Source organism: Lepidochelys kempii, chromosome 6, assembly GCF_965140265.1.
Source record: "Lepidochelys kempii isolate rLepKem1 chromosome 6, rLepKem1.hap2, whole genome shotgun sequence".
NCBI classification, from domain to species: domain Eukaryota; kingdom Metazoa; phylum Chordata; order Testudines; family Cheloniidae; genus Lepidochelys; species Lepidochelys kempii.
Genome location: NC_133261.1, coordinates 25,248,560 through 25,269,097, shown reverse-complemented (window position 1 = coordinate 25,269,097; position 20,538 = coordinate 25,248,560). Strand labels below are relative to the sequence as shown.

Sequence of the window (20,538 nt, the reverse complement as noted above, 5' to 3'; positions counted from 1 at the left end):
CAGTGATCTTAAAGAAAAAGGGTCTAAGAGAGGTGGTCCAAGAACCAAACTGATAGCTATGTTGTTGTAAAACTTTTCATTCTTTTTAGAAGTTTTGTCTGCTCACTGCTCCCATTGGACATTACCTGGGCAGCCACATATTCACAGTGTCCATCAAAGTCATAGTATTTTCCATCAAAGCTGATATAATGGCCACTTCCATATATAGTACAAGTCCCATAGCACACATGATTGGTGCAGGTCCATCTTCCTTTTTGGCAGGTACTAGGGAAAGAATAAAAGAGTTGGATGAAATCTGAAAAGTGAAGTCGGAATGCTGATGTATGCTGCTTTGGAAGCTGCAGGATAAATCACATAGCTGGCTGACACAAGGAATCCATCACATGCATAATATTATGTTACAGGGTATTATAAGACACCATCTCATCAACAGTCCCCACATGGAATGGGCCCACTGACAAATTTATAGCATGGTTGTTAGCTCTGCACAGCTTCCTTTTTTGTTCCCGCATCAACACTACCCAAAACTTACACTACTGCCCAATCAGAGATGCCCTTGGCAGAGAGATGGATTCTGAGCTCAGTTACAGTGATCACCCTAAAAACTTGTCAGTTTTGCCTGAGATAAACAGAGATAATTACCTTAATGTTTGTAGTATTACCTAAATTTACACAAAGGGAGTCATCCGAGATCACAAAGAAACCAGAGTGGAACTGAGAATCAAGGCTTGTATACCTATATCCTGCTCATCACAGTGGTATTTAAACCATTTCATTACTATTCATTTACTACAAGAAATATACATCAAAAGGAAAGAAGAGACCTTTACAGCATCTTACCATTTGTTGCAGCCCACTTTTACGTCCTCTCCAGGAGAATAAAACTCCTTGTTATGAATACATGGACAGTCCTTCTCCTTGACACAGCCCCCTCTGCCATCATCAATCAGTCCATGAGGACACACGCATCCTGAGACACACTCTGTCTGGAACTAAAGAAGATAAGACAAAAATTATATTATTGTATAAGAAAACACGACTTCTCTGTTATCCCACTTCTTCTACAAACATTCATCCCATGTGCTTCATTCCCTGGTTTATAACTCAGCCATTTTTATTTATTTAATTCTATTGGTCTCATCTCTCTAGTATCTGAGTGCCTGAGAATTTCCTTCATATTTTACAGAGACATTAAGTTCAGACTATCTTACTTTTGTTCTACACGGAAAACTAATGTGCTGCATTGTGAACAAAATGTCTATCCATCCAACCCATGATTTTCCTACTGAGAAAAGAGAAGACAAATCAGTGAAAAGAGAAAGGATGGCAAAAAGTAGTGGAGAACTAGAACAAAAATGATGAAAGAAAAGAAAGGATGGAAATAAAAGGAAAGAAGAGAGAAAAGACTAAAAGATCATGTTAGTCAGATTTGCACTGCTTCATTCAGGGACTAGGGGAAAGAAGAAGCCATGCCATAATCAGAGGTAAAATGAAAACGTACATAGTCAGTATCCAGTGTATGACAGCTTAGCTGCAGAGGGGTTTGTGAAGACCAAGACTTGACGCTGCTGCAATCAAAGTGAATCTTGGGGGATGGACACTCTGTAAAACAAAGATACCATGTTAGATGGGTGAACTCTGAAGATCAAGGGAACAGAAAAGAAATAGGAAGGTATTCGATACTGAGACAGAAACAGCAGTGTGTACCCCTTAAAAATAATAAATGTAAACATCGTTTCTAATACAAGGTAAAATCCTTGGCCAAAAGCAAAGTGAAAGGTGGTGACTGTTTCACAGAAGGGAAAAAGAAACAAGTGAAGAATTCAAATGAGAAACTGAGATATTTCTCTCTAAAGCATTTCACTTACTGTCATTTATTATCTTCACTTGAGTGCAATGGAGAACTGCATTTCGGCAAACACTACAAAGGGTGAGAAGATAGAAATTCATAGAACGTAAGCCTAATGTTTTCAAATGATGAACATCTGAGAACAATTTGCAGAGGCATAAATGAACAAATGAGATTATTACTTCTGCCAGACAATTATTCTTTTGGACCGTCAAAAATTCCCTATTGCTGTGGTATGTTCTTAGGTGATAAAGTAATAATGAACCCATTAATAATGATCTATTAGTGGAATAATATTTAGCAGTGGCCTTTGTGAAATATGCGCCTTGGGGAAGAAGTCCCACATGATTTCAATAGAGATTTCACAGTGAGCTGGGGAAAAGTTTTGCAGAACTTTTGAATGTTACATTATAAACAGATGGTAAATTCATGATTTTCAAAGAATGGCCACAAATTATCCTGCAAATCCTCAAAATTGTACTTTTTAGCAATCAAGGGAATACATAGTCATACCCTTTCAGAGCATGTCCTTAGCCTCCAATAAATACATGAAAATACATATCACCATTTTATGCCAATTCCAGTCAAATGCAATAACCTCATTGGCCTGTACTCTTATCTCCTAGTTCTCTCCTCCTTGAAAGGCAAGGAAATATTTTACCATTCACAGCATGAGTCACTAGAGTTCATGCAAAAGACTATTGCTTCTGGGAGCCTGCATGTTGGTTTTGGAACTCATCATCTTGATTAAATGGGTATCAATTAGTAACTGTTACAATGCAAAGTGAAATGGAATAATCTGTTTTCAGTGAGAAACCTGCTAATTGCTCATGTAGCTTCTTTTCCCCATTGCCTAGCAAAACTCCCATTGGCTTAAGTGGTGCAGGATCAGGTCCAGGGTTACCACAAGAGGCCACCACACACCTCATAAATAAAGAGATATGCCATACATATTAATAAGTTAAGTCACAGCAGTATGACGTTTTGTTCTGCTACGGTGGTGGCAGGTAATATATACCTTTTATCTACACGGTATCACCATAGATATCAATATATAAGCAAAGATAAGAAGTGGGGGCTTTCACCTCCACAGTCCACAAATGACAAGCCATAAAATAACCTACCAGCGTTCTTCTTGTTTCACGATGACATCCCCAGGTTCCAGGTATGACCCTTTATAGTAGCATGTACAATGGGAGATGGGCACACAGTTACCCTTCTCATTCATATAGGTGTTATCAGGGCAGCCACAGCCATCAATGGGAATGAAGCCCTCCAAGCAGTGCTTTTCGCCATCAGCAAGGGAGCGACAGGTATGTTGACATGTGGTCAGATTGTAACGAAAGACCTGGGATGCTGGGCAAGAGGACACTTCTTTGTCTGGAGAGGGGGGAAAAGACCAATGGTTGCTATACTGGCAAATAAAAAAACCCTGACTGGGCATTATAGAATTTAAATCTTTCTTTCTGATCTCTGCCCATGCAGTATGTAATAGGAAAAATGAAGGGACTCCCTCCCATTGTATGATAGAATAAATTATGGCAATTAATAAATAGTGTTGCCTTCACTTTGTCCTACCTTCCAAATTACCACCTAGGAAGTAATACTATTTCTACTCTAAAGGGTATATTCTTCCTTTAACGAACAGGCATAATTTCTTTTATTATAAATGGGAGTTGAGTATATAGAGGAAGCAATGAAAAGATCCATTAAATACACGTAGCGTTATTTCTTTTCCTTTTCCCTTTAGTTAACGGATCTTTTGCTATTGGAATTTGCTTTCTAATAATAATATCTTTTTCTCTGTTGCTTCATAGCCCTATAACCCTCCAACAGAAGCGCAGTTTACCAAAGCCCAGTTCCCAGTGTTGATGGTACCATTGATAATGCTGGTCCACACCCAAGAAAATAAATAAAATGGAAGAGCCATGACGGCTTATATTCCACTGGACAAAGAAAAGACAGATTAGTGTTTGTGAAGTGGTAGAGGAGAAGACGATAGGGAAAATAATTACTCCCCCGTTCATGAAGTGGTCCTATAAATGAAGGACATTTAAAGAATACAGCTTTAACCATTCAAAATTCTTGACACTGTCCCCTTAAATTGTATTGGGCATCTCCAAGGCACCTCTAAACTCTTAACACCGAGGTTAATGTAACTGTAGTCAGGTGCACTCCGTCCATTCCTATGACTGGTTTCAAGGGGATTACAGTGTCATCACTTACTGCAGATAGTTTGTCTCCAGCCCCCGAGCATGATTCCTTTGAAGGCACAGGCCCTTGCATAAGAGGATAGGGCCCCACACAAGCATTCTTCACTGTTCTTACAGCTGCAGGTGTCATATTTACATCTCTGAGACAAATAAGAAGCAGATTGTTAACAAGCCTGCAGGAGGAGGATTAGAACCATAAAAGGAAGACTGTGAAAACTGGGGCTCCAGTACAGTAACTGTAGAACACCCAGTACTTTCTTTCCCATGTGGCTTTCATTCACTCCCAGAATCAGAGAGCACAGCAGATGAGCAGAGAGCTGAGGGACCAACCCCAAAAGGCTCAGGGTGTGTTTGATTAAGCATGAAAAATGTGGATAGTTCGCCAGCCCTTGTCTGAACAGCCAAACCTTTTGAAAGTCCAGTGTTTAGCCAGCTTCCTCACAGCAGCCTTTTTTAAGGGAACTTTGATACTTTTAATTCCTGATCAGTCACAACTCGGAAATGTGCAAGCCCACAGAAATTAAAAATAATAAAAGCAAATAAATTAGCTGAATGGGTTAAGATCTTCACAAATGTTCAGCTCAGACTGAATTGTAAAAGTGAGGGGGTTCTTTCTTTTCTCCCCAGATTGGTTTGTTTATCCCTCCTCAACAGAATTGAAAACAGAGGGAAACAGACCAGGAATAAAATGACACATAAATGGGTTGTTGTTTATCTCCCGATCAAGTAAACTCAATTTATTCTTTATTAAACCACAAAATAGATGAATGGTTAAGGGCTGGCTTAACATGTGACTGTCATGGCTCAGTATTCCTGCCTCTCTTGAATTCTCATATGAAAATGAGTGCCCTTTCACCACACACAAGCTCCACCCCCCAAAAAAGCACAATGATTTCCATCTTCTAAATTAGCATTCTATGAGAAAGCCTATTGTAGGAGATCAGGGATGCACTCAATGCCATTGGACAGGTAATCATTACAAAATTTGAACCAATTCTTATGGCCAAGTTTCAATAATCCCTTGAACATATGAATATGGTAAGACACGTATTAGACCAATGCCAGAAGGTGTCAGTATAGTATAAAATCCACACCTTATAATATTCCACAGGATCAATGACTGAGTGACATCTGGCAAAAGGAGATTCTGAATTTTTCAGAAAGGAACACCAATATTCAGCATAATTTTCTGTAACAAAAGCGGAGAGAATGAATTATTTTCCTTGCATCATACCCTGTTTCACCATACTGTCACATTACAATATGCAAAATAATCTGACCCAAGCAACAAAATGATAAAAATGAGAACCCTAAACTTTTCTGGGAGTGGAGAGATTGCACAGAACCACTATAAATTTGGCCCACAGTCTCTGACTCAAATACCTAGTGGCAAACACAAAGTGGAAATCATATCCTATTAATGTAGTCTGCCTGCACAGGATTGTCTTCCTCTAGCCTCCAATTGTTTGAGAACCCATGATCAGAGGATCACAAATCCAAGCTGAACATAAAAAGAAGCAATAATGCTAAGAAAGGTGCACCACTACTCCAGACATATATTTTAATATATTAACGACTTTTCTTCTATGTCTTTCAACACAGGGTTACCCCTGCAATTTCCCTCTGAACTGTTCATCTCTTTTATAGAGTCACAGATTCAAAGGCCAGAAGAGGCCATTATGATAATCTAATCTGACCTCCTGTATAACACAGACCATAAAATGTCCCCAAAATAATTCCTAGAGCAGATCTTTTAGAAAAGAATCTAATATTGCTTTTAAAATTGTCAGTGATAGAGAATCTACCAGGAGTCTTGGTAAATTGTTCCAGTGGTTAATTGCTCTCACTGTTAAAAAAAATTCTTATTTCCAGTATGAATTTGTCTAGCTTCAACTTCCAGCCATTGGATCAAAACCTACTGCCTGAACAGAAAACTGAACACTAGACCCTCAGATTAAGAATCTGACACATTACCACGTAAATTCTCCAGGGTCCCATAAATGATTAATGGAATTTTGAAATAACAGCCTTATTTTGTATTTATTACCATCTGAACCAGGCAGAGCAAGGACTTGACCTTGGGTCTTCCGCAGCCCAGTTGCATGCCTTAACCACAGGACAATCAATTACTCCAAAGGAGAAGCACCTGTTAGCTGGCATGTGCAAGCCCACAGTACATCAGACAAGCACACACATTATTAACTTGTCAGCCTTCTAAATAAAGATTATTATTCTGAAACTGCTATTTGACTGTGTATGAGATATAGAATTGGAGGAAAGAGGATCTATGAAAATGTAGTATTCCTACCGCTTTCAAAGCTGAGAACACAAGGGTCTTCCAAATTATCCACTTGGTCTTTACAGGTGGCTTGTGCTTTCCAAGTGTTAGCAAAGGCAGATCCTGTAGCTTCTACCAGCCCACCAGCTGTTTTAAAATCATCACATTCTATGCCATTGAAATTCCCACAAAGACCTGTTGAGAAAAAATGTGTTTTTTAAAAATTATTATTCATTTTTCTTCTAAAAGAGCAACAAAAGAGGAAAAAGATTATTTACCACATGACTAACAGTCAGAACATCAAACAGAGGGCTCCTCCAACTCAGTATTAAAATTGCAATCACAAAAGTAGGCATTTGGGGGGTCTCACTTTAAAAATCCAAGTTCTGGAGCAGGTGGTCTTCAACTGGTCTTCGGTGTTTTGGGTGATTCTCCCTAACATTCTTTTATGGAATAGTTTCCAAAGACTGGCTACTTAAGTAATTTAAAACTAGACTGAACAAATGAGAGCTGTAAACAGGGGAGTTTGAGTGGGAGTTTGAAAGGGGAGTTTGTCTTGTGGTGCTTGTTTTTTGCTGTGGGTGGTGGTGTTTTGGTGTGGTTTGTGTTTCCCAGATTAACAGGATTTAGGTGGGAAGGCAATGACAGATACAGAGGTAGCAGTGGGAGTGACCCATGTAGCGGAAGACACAATGAAGATGACTGAATGTGGAAGCTGTGGTATGTACATGATCCTGGAGGGGGCACCTGGTAAGAGTATTGTCTGTATGAAGAACCTTCTGATAGAGCTGATGGAGGAAAAGATCCGAGGTTTGGAGATGCAGGTGGAAAGTCTGGTAGAGTTTAGGAAGGGGTTTGAGCAGATTATGGAGCAAAGACATGAGGTATCTGAAGGGAAAAGCTCAGACTTGCAGATGGGAGCAGGACTGGGGAATTCTGAGGGGAGACTGGGTGAGGAAAGTAGTCAGTGGAAGCATGTGACTAAAAGAACCAGGCAGAGGAAAAGACGGGCTAGTGAAGGAGAAATAGAGCTTAAGAATAGGTATGCAGAATTGGAAAATGAAGAAGGGGCTCAGCAGGTAGTCACTGAAGGTGGAAGGGCAAGGAAGAAGAGAAGAGCGGCTAGTTCTATAGGAAAAGGGGAAGAGTTAATGGAGATTACATGAAATATGAGCCCCAGGAGGATACAGGATGGGTTGAAGAGGATTACTAGGGAGAATAGGAATGGAAAGAACTTGCAGCCAGAGGGAACAGGGGATAGACTGGAGAATAGCACCGTCACTAGGAAAAGACAGGTCTATGTGATTGGGGACTCTTTACTTAGAAGAATAGATAGGCCTGTAACCAGAGCTGATCCGGAGAATAGGAGAGTGTGCTGTCTTCCAGGTGCTAAGATACGGGATGTAGACCTGAGGTTGAAAAGGATTCTAAAGGGAGCGGGAAAGAATCCCCTAATTATCCTTCATGTGGGAACAAATGATACGGCTAGATTCTCGCTGGAAAGTATTAAGGGAGACTATGCTAGGCTGGGGAAGATGCTTAAGGAAATTGAGGCTCAGGTGATCTTTAGTGAGATTCTCCCTGTTCCTGGAGAAGGGCAACAAAGGTGTGACAAGATTATGACTATCAACAGATGGCTTAGGCAGTGGTGCTATAAGGAGGGCTTTCGGATGTATGGCCACTGGGAGGCATTCATGGATAGAGGACAGTTCTCTCGGGATGGACTTCATCTGAGTAGGGAAGGAAATAGACTTCTAAGATGGAGGCTGGCACAACTAATTAAGAGAGCTTTAAACTAGGAATTAGGGGGAGATAGTTGGGAGATGTCCAGGTAATCTCCACGCTGGATTTTAGCATTGAGAGGGAAGAAAACAAAGTAAGAAAGGATACAGCTGTGGGTAGGAGGAAGGGCAGTGTAGATACAAGTCTAATAGGTTATACTGGTAGTAAAATGACCCGTGCCTAATAGGGTACAGAATGTGAGTGAGGCCAAACAGCAAAAATTAAGATGTTTGTACACTAATGCGAGGAGCCTAGGTAACAAAATGGAGGAACTAGAGCTACTGGTGCAGGAAATGAAACCAGATATTATAGGGATAACAGAGACCTGGTGGAACAGTCGTCATGACTGGGCTACAGCTATTGAAGGGTCTGTGCTGTTTAGGAAAGACAGAAATAAAGGTAAAGGTGGTGGAGTAGCACTGTATATCAGTGATGAGGTAGACTGTAAAGAAATAGGAAGCGATGGAATGGATAAGACAGAGTCCGTCTGGGCAAAAATCACACTGGGGAAGTAAACTACTAGCGCCTCCCCTGTGATAGTGCTTGGGGTGTGCTATAGACCGCCGGGATCTAATTTGGATATGGATAGAGCCCTCTTTAATGTTTTTAATGAAGTAAATACTAATGGAAACTGTGTGATCATGGGAGACTTTAACTTCCCAGATATAGACTGGAGGACGAGTGCTAGTAATAATGATAGGGCTCAGATTTTCCTAGATGCGATAGGTGATGGATTCCTTCAGCAAGTAGTTGCTGAACTGACTAGAGGGGATGCCATTTTAGATTTGGTTTTGGTGAGTAGTGAGGACCTCATAGAAGAAATGGTTGTAGGGGATAATCTTGGCTCAAGTGATCATGAGCTAATTCAGTTCAAACTGAATGGAAGGATTAATAAAAATAAATCTGCAGCTAGCGTTTTTGATTTCAAAAGGGTTGACTTTCAAGAATTAAGGAAATTAGTTAGGGAAGTGGATTGGACTGAAGAATTTATGGATCTAAAGGTAGAGGAGGCCTGGGATTATAAATCAAAGCTGCAGAAGCTATCGGAAGCCTGCATCCCAAATAAGGGGAAAAAATTCATAGGCAGGAGTTGTAGACCAAGCTGGATGAGCAAGCATCTCAGAGAGGTGATTAAGAAAAAGCAGAAAGCATATAGGGAGTGGAAGAAGGGAGGGATCAGCAAGGAAAGCTACCTTATTGAGGTCAGAACATGTAGGGATAAAGTGAGACAGGCTAAAAGTCAAGTAGATTTGGACCTTGCAAAGGGAATTAAAACCAATAGTAAAAGGTTCTATAGTCATATAAATAAGAAGAAAACAAAGAAAGAAGAAGTGGGACTGCTAAACACTGAGGATGGAGTGGAGGTCAAGGATAATCTAGGCATGGCCCAATATCTAAACAAATACTTTGCCTCAGTCTTTAATAAGACTAAAGAGGATCTTAGGGATAATGGTAGCATGACAAATGGGAATGAGGATATGGAGGTAGACATTACCATATTTGAGGTAGAAGCGAAACTCAAACAGCTTAATGGGACTAAATCGGGGGCCCCAGATAATCTTCATCCAAGAATATTAAAGGAATTGGCACAAGAAATTGCAAGCCCATTAGCAAGAATTTTTAATGAATCTGTAAACTCAGGGGTTGTACCGTATGATTGGAGAATTGCTAACACAGTTCCTATTTTTAAGAAAGGGAAAAAAAGTGATCCAGATAATTATAGGCCTGTTAGCTTGACATCTGTAGTATGCACGGTCTTGGAAAAAATTTTGAAGGAGAAGGTAGTTAAGGACATTGAAGTCAATGGTAAATGGGACAAAATACAACATGGTTTTACAAAAGGTAGATCGTGCCAAACCAACCTGATCTCCTCCTTTGAGAAAGTAACAGATTTTTTAGGAAAGGAAACTTAGTGGATCTAATTTACCTAGATTTTAGTAAGGCATTTGATACCGTGCCACATGGGGAATTATTAGCTCAATTGGATAAGATGGGGATCAATAGGAAAATTGAAAGGTGGATAAGGAATTGGTTAAAGGGGAGACTACAACGGGTCCTACTGAAAGGTGAACTGTCAGGCTGGAGGGAGGTTACCAGTGGAGTTCCTCAAGGATCGGTTTTGGGACCAATCTTATTTAGTCTTTTTATTACTGACCTTGGCACAAAAAGTGGGAGTGTGCTAATAAAGTTTGTGGATGATACAAAGCTGGGAGGTATTGCCAATTTAGAGAAGGACAGGGATACCCTACAGGAGGATCTGGATGACCTTGTAAACTGGAGTAATAGTAATAGGATGAAATTTAATAGTGAGAAGTGTAAGGTCATGCATTTAGGGATTAATAACAAGAATTTTAGTTGTAAGCTAGGGACGCATCAATTAGAAGGAACGGAGGAGAAAAAGGACCTTGGAGTATTGGTTGATCATAGGATGACTATGAGCCGCCAATGTGATATGGCTGTGAAAAAAGCTAATGCAGTCTTGGGATGCATCAGGAGAGGTATTACCAGTAGGGATAAGGAGGTTTTAGTACCATTATACAAGGCACTGGTGAGACCTCACCTGGAATACTGTGTGCAGTTCTGGTCTCCCATATTTAAGAAGGATACATTCAAACTGGAACAGGTACAGAGAAGGGCTACTAGGATGATCCGAGGAATGGAAAACTTGTCTTATGAAAGGACACTCAGGGAGCTTGACTTGTTTAGCCTAACTAAAAGAAGGTTGAGGGGAGATATGATTGCTCTCTATAAATATATCAGAGGGATAAATACCAGAGAGGGAGAGGAATTATTTAAGCTCAGTACCAATGTGGACACAAGAACAAATGGATATAAACTGGCCACTAGGAAATTTAGACTAGAAATTAGACGAAGGTTTTTAACCATCAGAGGAGCGAAGTTTTGGAATAGCCTTCCAAGGGAAGCAGTGGGGGCAAAAGATCTATCTGGCTTTAAGATAAAACTTGATAAGTTTATGGAGGAGATGGTATGATGGGATAACATGGTTTTGGTAATTAAATATTCATGGTAAATAGGCCCAATGGCCTGTGATGGGCTATTAGATGGGGTGAGATCCGAGTTACCCAGGAAAGAATATTCTGTAGTATCTGGCTGATGAATCTTGCCCATATGCTCAGGGTTTAGCTGATCGCCATATTTGGGGTCGGGAAGGAATTTTCCTCCAGGGCAGATTGGAAGAGGCCCTGGAAGTTTTTCGCCTTCCTCTGTAGCATGGGGCACGGGTCACTTGCTTGAGGATTCTCTGCTCCTTGAAGTCTTTAAACTACGATTTGAGGACTTCAATAGCACAGATATAGGTGTGAGGGTTTTTTTTGTAGGAGTGGTGGGTGAAATTCTGTGGCCTGCGTTGTGCAGGAGGTCAGACTAGATGATCGTAATGGTCCCTTCTGACCTAAATATCTATGAATCTATGAATCTATATTCCCGCGATCCATTCTGCATTGACATGGGCCTGATGGGTTTATTTAATCTGTAGTATCAATAATTCATCTGTAAAATGTGTGAGCTGTGGGGCCATTCTCTCATGAAATTTTGGATTCTGCTCTCATTCTTTCTATATTCAACCAGCTAAGCATTTCTGTCTCTAGAGCCAGTGCCTTTTAAAAAATATGTATCACTAAATATCAAAAAGTATTCATTTGTTAAGTCTATACTAGTATCTTACAGGCACACAGTTCCCTTAGTATCTTAATTAGTATGGAAGATTCATTAGCTCACAATTTCTTGCTATGCCAGTCACAGACACATCTCACCATCAATGTTAAGAACACACAGCACTTCAGTTGTAAATATTTTGGCTGCATCTTTCTCCTTTAGAAGTAGACATAAGTAGGCACTTACCTTGCAGTTTTCCTTGGGCAGATTGATCCACAATCACAAACAGCTGCATGATTGGAACCAATTGGATTTGTAGCTTGAGACCAAAATAGGTATGCACAATGAGATGGTATGAAGTTGGCTGGAAAATTGAGAAGCTTGCTGGAAAAGGAAAGAAAAGTCATGTTTCCCTGATTTTTTTTTATTTGTTTTTATCACCTCTTTCTGTTATCATCCAGAAATGTCACAGACAGGAAAACACTAGCCTGCTGAAAGCAACACTTTACATGAGCAGCCTGAGTCACCATCTGCCCTGAAAACTGCAACAGGCAGAGGACCAAGGATCAGATTGTGACAGATCCAATGCTATGGAAACATGGAATATTCAAAGACTATTGTATCAACTTTTACATGTATCATTATGCGCTAGTTAGTGATTGTATTCCTGGCTCGATGGGTGAGCTAAAGGATGCTTCCCACAGGAACTAAAGACACTGGATAGTAATTAATGCAAATCCCCAAGACCGAAACCATGCAGGTAACAAATCTTGTAAAGTTTTGCACCCTCTGGGCAATAGCATCTACTGGTTTGACCTAGTTCAAAAAGTCTTAACAGGCAGAGGACTTGAAACTGTACAAAATGACAGCCATGACCTGGGAGATATTCTCTCACACATGATCCAAGAACTTGCATGAATCTGTGTCCAGAGACAGGCTTTGTGAGAGGGCCCAAAATACTTTAAAACCTACCCGAGATTCCATGTGGAAGATGGGTGATTGCTTGGTAAGCCAGACATACATATAAACTGTTCAGAGTTTTAAAGATATGCTTTTTTCTGAAATGCTTTTGTTCTGAATAACTAGTACTTGGCTTTATGAGGGCTGGCTGGTCACTGTTAACCCTATCCTCACTGTCACTGAGAGAACAGCAGGTGCTGGACTGAAGTCAGATCTGCTGAGGTAATCACAGTGCATTGCAGAAGTCTGCAGGCTAAGCCCCCGTCTGAAGGGAGCGGGTTGTGGGGGATCCTGCCCCAGGAAAGGTGATGGCTGGATGCCTGAGAGATAAGTGGGGTGCCCTTCCAGAGCGGGAGAGGGTATGAGAGGTACAGTTAACTCAGGACCCGTGACACAAACCTCTCTTATTTTACTCTGAAGAACACTGACTGCTTAGCTATAGTGCCAGCCCCTGCTATACTAACAACCCAGCTACTTATGATGACTGTGCGGGATCAGGAATCAAACAGATCACCGCTGCTCTGTGGCATGACGGCTCACAGGGCTGAGTTATATGCTGCTGTATTAAAAGCTTTTTTGAAAAATCACTATCTCTGCCTATAACAGTATAACAATAAGTAAGAGTCTCCCTCCCGATGCCCCCTGCTTAACTACCATTGGTTCCTGTTTCTATTTGAAGATCTCCTTGTTCTTCCAACTTCCTCCGTGGGCTGGTCTATTTACTTAAGGGTTTGGTGCCTCAGGTATCACAGTGAATGCTGGGTACAATGAAAGGGACAGCAGTGACAGTGACTCAAAGGGGTAACTCCCACTATCCTTTTGAGAGGAGAATGACGGTGACTCATAAGTTTCTGCCACTGTAATGACGAGTTATTCCAGTCAGATTCCTGTTTTAAAACCAGTTCAATCTAACACAAGATACCTGGAGCAACTAATGGTAAGACCCTGGATATCGCCCCAAATAGAGAGAGGAATTGCCATACCAGAATAGACCAATGGTCCATCTAGTTCAGTGTCCTCTCTCCGATATTGGCCATGCTGGCTAGCTCAGGGAAAGATGTTAAATCCCTGTCATGTGCAATATTGCACTGCAGGGAACATTTCTTCTGGACCTCACCCAGTGATCGATGTATGCCCTTAAGTTTGGAGACTGAGATTGCTTTCACCATTTTGTCCTACATCCATAAATCAGTGTAGGAATGGATTGTATGCCATATTATATCAAATGGAAGCACTACTCAATTGTAAATCTTAAAAAGAAGTAGCTCTTGAATAAAAGTAGCATCCCAAAATTGAACTCCCTATTAAACGTTCCTTGCTTTTAATATACAAGTACTGAACTTAATTGATGCTTGAGTTGAAGTCAAATCCAAAGAACAAAAAGAAGAGTTGTTTTTGAAGCTACCCATATATTTTTTAGCGTAGGGTTTTCCAGTCACCCATATTCCTCAGAACTGGAATTCTCAACCTAAGTCACAAACAGGTGTCAGGAGTCGTAACTACCCTGCCCTTCCCATATTGCTAAATGGGAGAGGAGTCCCACTATGGAAAAGAGTGTCACAATATGGAAAGGTTTGAAAACCATAGCTGTTACTGATTGTGGCTGTGGCTATTTATGCCCAGGAACTGAACTGGGTGAAAGTTAAACCAGCTCTCAGTATGTGACAGCTGTTCATAAAACACTCAAAAACAGCTGAGCTCTGACACACTTGGAGGTATTATATATAGGCAATACAGCATTATCAAGCCTGAGTGGAAAAATCAACAGAACAGCCCTACAAAATAAATAAACTGGAAGAGCTAGGCCCACTGATGCCTCTGTGATGTTGCCCAGAGAGAGTCATATGCTAAGGTGAGGCTATTTAATATGTGGCCTGTAGATTATATTGTTCATTCTGTAGAGTACTTTGATCTGGATCCTTTCTACCAGGCAATTACAAACTTCTCCTTCCATGTGTGTCTGTCCTCCCTCCCCTCTATCTATGCAACTGAATAGTTTTTCGTAGAGGGGGCAGTGACTGAGAAGTAGTGCTGATTATGGAGCTGGTGACTCTGCTGTTTAAACCTCCACAATAAGCAGCACTAAAAGGATTTACAAATTTGGGGGAGGTTACTTCAGGATCCTCTGTTCTCTGTTTACTGATCTCCCACAACAACCCTCACAGATTCTGCCTCACTGCAAACATCTTTCTAGCGGAATAAGGCTACATGTGACTCTTTCTATGCGCCATGAGCACTGCTCTGCGCATCGCCACAGGGTGTTGTTTGACACAAATATAAAGTAACTGCCTCATTAAAGCTCCATACCCCAAATATACCTCCACTGAGCTTTCTACGAGGTCAGCTCAGCGACAGAGAGACCTAAGATCAGTCCCCAAGACCACCAGCCTTGAAAAGAGTACTTAAAGGGAAAAAAGGAAACAAGAAGAAAAAGATCCTCTTGTTGGAATTTAAGTGATAGATATAAATCAGAAAACTTTTTCTCTCTCCTAACCAGAGTATATGGGTAAAAATTACCCAAGTTAAATATGACATTCCTGCTCCTATACAGAACATATGCTGGCAGTGAAGTTCATTTCTATCTATTTATGTGAGACACGTGCAGATTAAGCTGTTTGCCCAACATCATACGGGAAGCCTGTGCAGAACTGGGGCTCAGGCCAGTGCCTTAATCACAAAACCATTCTTCTATCCTTACTGATTAGCCTCTGTACACAGAGACACCATCTCGTGGTTAGGTCACACTTTCCTCCATGTATTTTCTCAAGTCCCCTTCCTCTCAAGCTCTTTACATTGCAGTCCAGTTCATTCCAGCACAAACATTCAAGAAATGCCTCTCTGCCTTTCTTTCATCAAAGGCTCTAACACATAAAGAGCTTGCTTTTCCCTTAACATCAGATATGCATTGGAGAGGTGGTCACATTCCTTACCTGTCACATGGGGCAAGTGCACTTCCAGTTCATTCAGCAGCACAGTGCCATCTGATCTGAAAACCAAGATCTGTGTGCAAGCAAAAAGAACATGTTTAAATTACTGCAACTTCATGTATACAGAGGGAAACAGACCACAAACATTAACCTTAAAACTGGGGAGACAAGAAGGGATCACGCTACTTTATGCAGACGAACTCAATATTCTAGTCACAGTTTTAAAAAGGAGCAATCTAATTAGCTAATGAAAATTCTGTCTGCCCTAGCATCCAGTACATGTACAAAGCTTTGGGCTTGTTAGACAACTCTTTAATGTATACTGAAACAGTTTCTACTAGAGAAAAAACGCTCCAAGAAAGTCACTTATTCTGGATACCAATTTTGCCAGGTGGCTGAAAGCATTTGGCGCTTGACAACAGTGTGTGTAGGGATTTGCTATACGCACACACCTTGCCATGTGTTATTTCTTACATAATTGTACAGCATTGGTAGAATCATAAGGAAGTGCTTCAGGAAATTCTTAATACAAATTTTAGTATGTATTTTTGGGAACATAACTAGTTTCACAAATGTTACTGTCCAGAGCCAAGAAGACCAGAACTATATGGCAGGAAAGGAGGAGAAAAAACTCACAGAGGTCTAGATATTATGATGATGGGAGCATTAGAGATAAATTAGAGAGACAGAACAGAAAAAAATAGATTAGGCAGGAGGGCAGATTGAATAAGAGTGAGAACTTTCCAAGTTCCCCCTTCACTATTAAACAAGAGTGAAATTCAAACAGTTGAGAAGCTTGGCTTAATGAGTATTCAAGAGTTTGACTCCTAACCAGAACATCTTAGGTCTGCAAAATTGGACTTAAATCTCAACAAAATAAAATATCAAGGACTTCTTATTTCCAATCAAACTGGAAATGCCAAGAAAGCAGACTCACAATGCTTCCAGCACTGGGCAGAACCAGAAAGAGCGAAAAGAAAGAAAGAAGGAAGAAAAAGTCAAGCAAAAACTTTTAACTCTGAACTTCTTCAGACTGTACAGAGCTGGTCTGATTTGTACAAACATTTGGACTGGTTTTTATTTTTTCTGTATTCAACCATCCTTACTCAGGATCCCCAGAAAAAGATTATCAAAAGTAAGTAGGGAAAGAGGAATCAGGGAATACATAGATAGAATCCACTCATCCAGCAGACCCCCACACATCACTTACATTTTTCTTGTGGTCTATTAACAGCACAACAGTCTTCAAACAGGTCTGTTTGTCTGTGGAGCCACAGGGAGACAGCTCTGCCAGGAGGGCGTGAGTGTCATTTATACTTTCCTGCAGTCAAAGTGGAAAAAACATAAATTAGTACAGTATGATGGGTTGCATAAACCCCACACTGGCTGAGAAGGGGTTAACTGGAGCCTGAGCGCTTTATTACCCCCACATTATTACACCTGGAGTATGTGTCAGGCTTAGGAATGAACAGGGCTGGATTTAGGGGCAGGCTACCTGGGTGACCGCCTGGGGTTCCAGGCTTGGAGTGCTGTTTTTGTTGTACAGATCCTAGCATGCAAATTTATTGTCTTATATGACATGGATAAATCATGCATACAAATTGTGAATCAAAATCATGAAATGGGCTACAAATGCAATAAAAAGTAAGGCATTCAAAAGTTTAACAAATGGAGGGGGGGCGCCAAAGACGTTCCTCACCTGGGGTGCCATTTGGTCTAGGGCCAGGTTAAAAGGAAGGAGTTCAGTGTAGCTGGAAGAAGGAGAGAGATGATCTGGACTTCCATCTCTGTGGGAAGGGTCAGGTAGGATCCACGCAGAGAGAGAACCAGGCGAAGGCTACAAGCATGCAATTAACTACTAGAGTGAGCCTTGAAAAAGGAGCAGGACTCCAAAGAGACCGCCATGTGGATAACAGTTCCGCAGAAGAGCGGAGAACACGGGGAAACCTAAGATAGACTAAAGTCTGAGATGGGTAGAAGTTGCTTAGTTTGTGTTTTGTCTGTTTTTAGGGTTTTACTGGGGGATTCCAGGGAGAAGGCCTGAGACCTTCTGCTCTGGAAGCAAAGTGAGACTGAAGAGCCCAGGTGAGGTGGAAGGCATTATATTTGCTACCATTATTTTGTCAGACACTGTTTGGGACATTCATACTTCAGAAGGGATGGAACTATAGTGTGACCTGTCTGGAAGGCCAAGTCATCACCAGACCAGACCACTAACGTTCCAAGGAAGAGAGCTAGGTGGAGTTGCTGAAATGCTGTTTCATGCCACACAGGAGCACTCTGGGACAGCGAGTCTATGACACACAGGAAGCCCTTTCGTATCCTGAGCTGATTTCTGTCACAGAGGACTGAAATCATCTGTTAAACTAACAAACACTGTAGAGCTTTGCTTTTGAGAACTTTCTTTCTAGCGCTACCACTGGAACGAGGACTTCCTTTCAAAGCTCCAGTGGCAAGCATTCAAGTGTTGATAAAGTCAGATCCTTGTTCTCTGGAGCAATGGGGACCAGGCACTTCAGGGACAAAGGGATGACATAACTCGCTGTGCTCTCCCCCACCCCTCCGATTGACTCAATATCACCCGAACACAAGCATAGGTATATTACAGATTAGGTAGGACACTTCCAATCCTCATTTCAGATCTATTAGGCAGAGCTGAGTCCTTCAAGTTGCAGGTCCAGCCATCTGTTCACTAGCACCAGTGTGCTCCTCTGGACTCTTATAAGTGAGACTGGGTTGGGTAGCATAAACCTGTTCCATAATCATCATGAAATTGGAAACGACTAAGGCAGTCAGAGTCTAGCAGGTGAGCACAAACCCTCACTACCACATCAGTGGACACTGGGGATCATGACTCACTTTGAATTCTCTGGTATAGACTCTACAGTGTCCTCCTTCCCAGGCTCAAAAAGTATAATGAAACAGTGATCTGCAGCCACTAAACCAGAAGGCAGATGCATCTATATTTGCTATCTGAGAGAAGAGACCTTTAATACACGGTACCTTGGACAGCACATAGTAACAGTCTCCGTGGAAGGTGTATTTCTTCCCGTCAAAGGTGGTGATGTGAGCACCTCCTTCCACTAAGCATGAGCCTGGACAGGATAACTGCTTGCACACCCACCTGCCTGAATCACAGGTGCTAGAAACACAAATAAATAAGGAATCAAAAATGGGGTTAGGTGTCAGAGCGACGGAAAGCACTGAAAAACATCTGTATACAGAGCACCGTTGGGACAAAGTATCCCTAGGTGCTTTGAAAATTTGTCACTGGCTATTTATTTAAAACTCTCCTCTTCCACATATTACAGACTCAAGATGCCATAAAATTGGCTCACTATAACATCTTGACATTGCAACACATGTAAAGGCACCAGGACTTTTGCAGCAGGACATATACAAATAGGTAGCAACTCTACTGACAGACCCGTGCACAGTCATTCTGAGAGCGGTGTAGAGTCAATTGTAATCCTTACCATTCTTCACATTCATTGGTGATATTTTGCCCAGGTGAATACAGAAATCCATGCTGTTTGCAGTGACATTGGTTGACAGACACACAGCCTTTCCCACTGATGTCATCATACACAGTTCCTACAAAACACAACCATAGGCTCTCATAGTTCATGTCAAAATACCTGCACTAACCAACCCAGGAGAAACTCTTGGAGCAGGCACACTCTCAACCGGACCCAGAATTAATGGTAATTGAGGCTATCAAAAGGGGATTAGGCCACAGAGCTTCCATTGTTTTTAATGTTTAAATTAATATTTTAATGGAAGTTATGTGGCTAAAGCTCCTCGGCCACTTTGAAAATCTCAACTTAAATCTGCACATTCTAAATGGTTGGATTTAAAATTCACCTAAACTATTGTTGTTGTGCTATCACTGTGAAGGTATTTTCCAAGGTTGGCAACAGGGTCTTGACTATTACATTTGAGCTCATTGTCACATATTATTAATAATATCTCCATGGAGAAAATATATATGTAATTATGCCCCTTCTCTGGGTTACCTACAGAGTCTGAATCCAGAAACTCTGCATCTAAAAACATGCATGGCTACTGCTTAACCCGAAGGACCAACTCTCAGTTCAGAGGCGGTAACAGTCTCATAAACCATGTGGCCTAGCCACAGACAGAAATAAAGAGCCTAACTGGGTTAGTGTGAGTTAAATAAAGCCAAGCTAATGCATGACTTTTGTAAACATGCTAGAATTTTATTAATTTACAGGAACAAATTTACTCCACTGGTAAAATGTATTCATTTCTAAAATGTAACTTGCTTTATACTGAATATTTCAATCCTGAATTTCTTGATTTTTTTTTTAGTGAAGGTAAAGTATACAGCCTTTTTCAGATACATTCTGGAGTATATGAAGAGACTTGAATCCAAACCTATTGTCTCATATAGGACTGAGAGAGACACCTACCTTCAGGGCAGAAGCAGCCATCCATGAAGTGTTCCTCACAAAGGTTGCTGATCTCCAAATGGGAACATGTGCTAATGCATGGTGAGCTGCTTTCCTGGTAGATCATGTTTCCAGGGCACCTCTTAGCTAAAATAATGAAAGAAAAGATCAGTGACTTGAATATAAACTCTGCGTTCCACAGAAACCAAAGAACATATATTGGATCCAATGAAATCAGTGGAATGGACTCAGTTGGCTGCAATTTGGCCAAATGTATTTAATGTGTTTGATTTCTGAACCGCTTTTTTTCTTCTCTACATTCTTTTCTTGCTTCTTGAACAGAAGACAGTGATCCTAATCATGCTTCCACTGTAACTAATGGCAAAAAATCCCATTACTTTCACTGGGAGCAGGATCAAACCATATGGCTTTCCATTGGAACATAATTTCTACTTCCAATAAATGTCCTTAATAACAAAGGCAAGGGAGGGGGAAACAGGAA

At 41.0% G+C, this 20,538-nt stretch overlaps 1 protein-coding gene across 1 annotated transcript in view; it reads right to left on the bottom strand.

Annotated features, from left to right (window-relative positions):
* MUC2 (mucin 2, oligomeric mucus/gel-forming) overlaps nt 1-20,538 on the bottom strand; it is a 62,866-nt gene that overhangs the window by 32,792 nt on the left and 9,536 nt on the right. Inside the window, 14 exon segments of the mRNA XM_073350318.1 lie at nt 126-264; nt 841-992; nt 1,502-1,608; nt 1,866-1,921; nt 2,974-3,229; nt 4,076-4,202; nt 5,157-5,251; nt 6,371-6,535; nt 11,984-12,121; nt 15,628-15,697; nt 16,835-16,945; nt 18,628-18,766; nt 19,101-19,218; nt 20,058-20,183. Coding sequence (XP_073206419.1) covers nt 126-264; nt 841-992; nt 1,502-1,608; nt 1,866-1,921; nt 2,974-3,229; nt 4,076-4,202; nt 5,157-5,251; nt 6,371-6,535; nt 11,984-12,121; nt 15,628-15,697; nt 16,835-16,945; nt 18,628-18,766; nt 19,101-19,218; nt 20,058-20,183 — 1,799 coding nt within the window.